Genomic DNA, 2001 nt, shown 5'->3' with positions numbered 1-2001 from the left:
CTTCCCTTCCCTTCCCTTCCCTTCCCTTCATTGTAACTCACAGCGTGTGTCTCTTCTGTTCTCAGTCTAGCGCTGCATCCGGATAAGACCCAGGTGGCCACAGGTCAGGTTGGGAAGGATCCGTATATCTGCGTGTGGGACTCGTACGCGCTGACCACCGTGTCCATCCTGAGAGACGTTCACACTCACGGTGTGGCCTGTCTGGCCTTTGACGCTGACGGTCAGGTGAGTCACATGACTCCTCAGTCAGTTTAATGACTTCCTGCACGGCTCTCTGGAATACTTCATTCTGATTGGCTGCATTCTCAAATATTTTTGTATAATGACTGTATCATAATCGGTAAACATTTGAATATATAGCTACACCTCAGTGATGTGAATGAATAACCATTAAGAGCGTTATGAATAAGTTATTGTGTTATGCTACAGTACAGAGGAGCATTTCAATACATGAACTGACACACACACACGCACTCAGTGTCGAGGGAGTCTGAAGGCACAGCAGAGATGACAGAGCAGCTTAGTGAAGAACCTCAGACACCAGAAGACTCCCTACGGTGCCATTAAAACCCTGCAGCTCTTCCTGTCTCAGTGTGTCTCTCTGCTGTTCCAGCTCAACAACTTCACTGTCATGACTCCCGATGAAATATAAAGCAATTTAGATTTTATATCTTTTGCATTTTATATTCATGCATTAGAAGCTTTTTTCCAAAGCGACTTGCATTGCGTTCAAGGTATATACTTTATAAATTTATAAATTAACTTTATATAAAGAAATCAGACTCATTGCTAGTAGCATGATGTACTGTTAAGCATAAAGGAATGCTTTTTGAAATGTTTATTTGCAGATAATGCAATGCAAATAATGAAGAAATCAGACTGTTTGAAAAATAATAAAATGCATAGTTTAAAATTAAGAATTAAGGAAAGAAGAAAAATGATGTTGATTAAGATGCTTAATGCATTGTTCTTTTTGTAAATTGCTGAATTTTTAGCAAATTAGCAAGCATGACTATAATTACACAGCTCTGGATCTTGAAAAAAAAATTCAGCTGATTTGCAAAGACAAAAAAACCTAATATTACACTTGTTTTATTTCAGCTAGTGATGTACTAATATAACCAAAACTTAAATAAAAGCCATGTAGAAATATTAAAAATTACAAAACACACTACAAAGTCACTACAAACTTTAACTAAAATTCAAATTAAAGTGGAAAATGTAAAAATAAAAATATTTTAATTCAAAAACAATATATTTTTGGCTATTGCTACAAATATACCCCAGCGACTTATGACTGCTTTTGTGCTCCAGGGTCACATTCTTTTAATTTTAGAGGTGTAACAATACACTCATGACACAATTTGTTTGATGCACAAAACTGATCTGACGATACGTTTCTCTCATGATACTTTAAACAAAATAGAGTTAAAATGGTAGGTATTTTTTTATTATTACATGCACATCATGTGATAAATGGTTAACAAAATAAGATACACAATAGAAATATTCATTATTCTGCTTAGCTAAAAATATAATTATTTTAGAATCATGCTTGCTCTCTGTCCCTGACAACATACATTTAAAAAAAAAAAATTTATTCAATAATGTATTTTTAATTTATTAATCATAATTAAGTATCGTGGAAGCTCAAATGTGTGAGCTTCTGGGTTTACCATATTTGATGCGTTGATCATTGTTTTTATGTGAACAAACACCTAAACTTTCATTTTTGGTTGAACTATTCACAATACATATTGTTGCATTTTTGTATTGCGATTATATTTTGACACAATATATTGTTACACCCCTAATATTTGGTAAGTTGTTATTTTTGTATCAGTGAGATACCATTATATGTTTTATTAATGTTTTAAATCAGTTTTTATTTTTATTTAAATTAAGTTTTTAGTAATTTTCTTGTGTTTTTTTGTCTTTTTTAAAAAAAAAATTTTTTATATGTCTATAATTGTTATTTCAGAACTAAATTAAAATAAAAAA

General features: G+C 32.3%; 1 protein-coding gene across 1 annotated transcript in view; it reads left to right on the top strand.

Annotated features, from left to right (window-relative positions):
- The window catches only part of LOC107712954 (echinoderm microtubule-associated protein-like 6), a 66600-nt gene that overhangs the window by 21417 nt on the left and 43182 nt on the right, over nt 1-2001 (top strand). Inside the window, 1 exon segment of the mRNA XM_016518354.1 lies at nt 66-225. Coding sequence (XP_016373840.1) covers nt 66-225 — 160 coding nt within the window.

The sequence above is a fragment of the Sinocyclocheilus rhinocerous genome, unplaced genomic scaffold, assembly GCF_001515625.1.
Source record: "Sinocyclocheilus rhinocerous isolate Xijiao unplaced genomic scaffold, SAMN03320098_v1.1 scaffold147, whole genome shotgun sequence".
Taxonomy (NCBI): domain Eukaryota; kingdom Metazoa; phylum Chordata; class Actinopteri; order Cypriniformes; family Cyprinidae; genus Sinocyclocheilus; species Sinocyclocheilus rhinocerous.
Note: the sequence above shows the minus strand (reverse complement) of the source record. Positions and strands in the feature narration are given on the sequence as shown.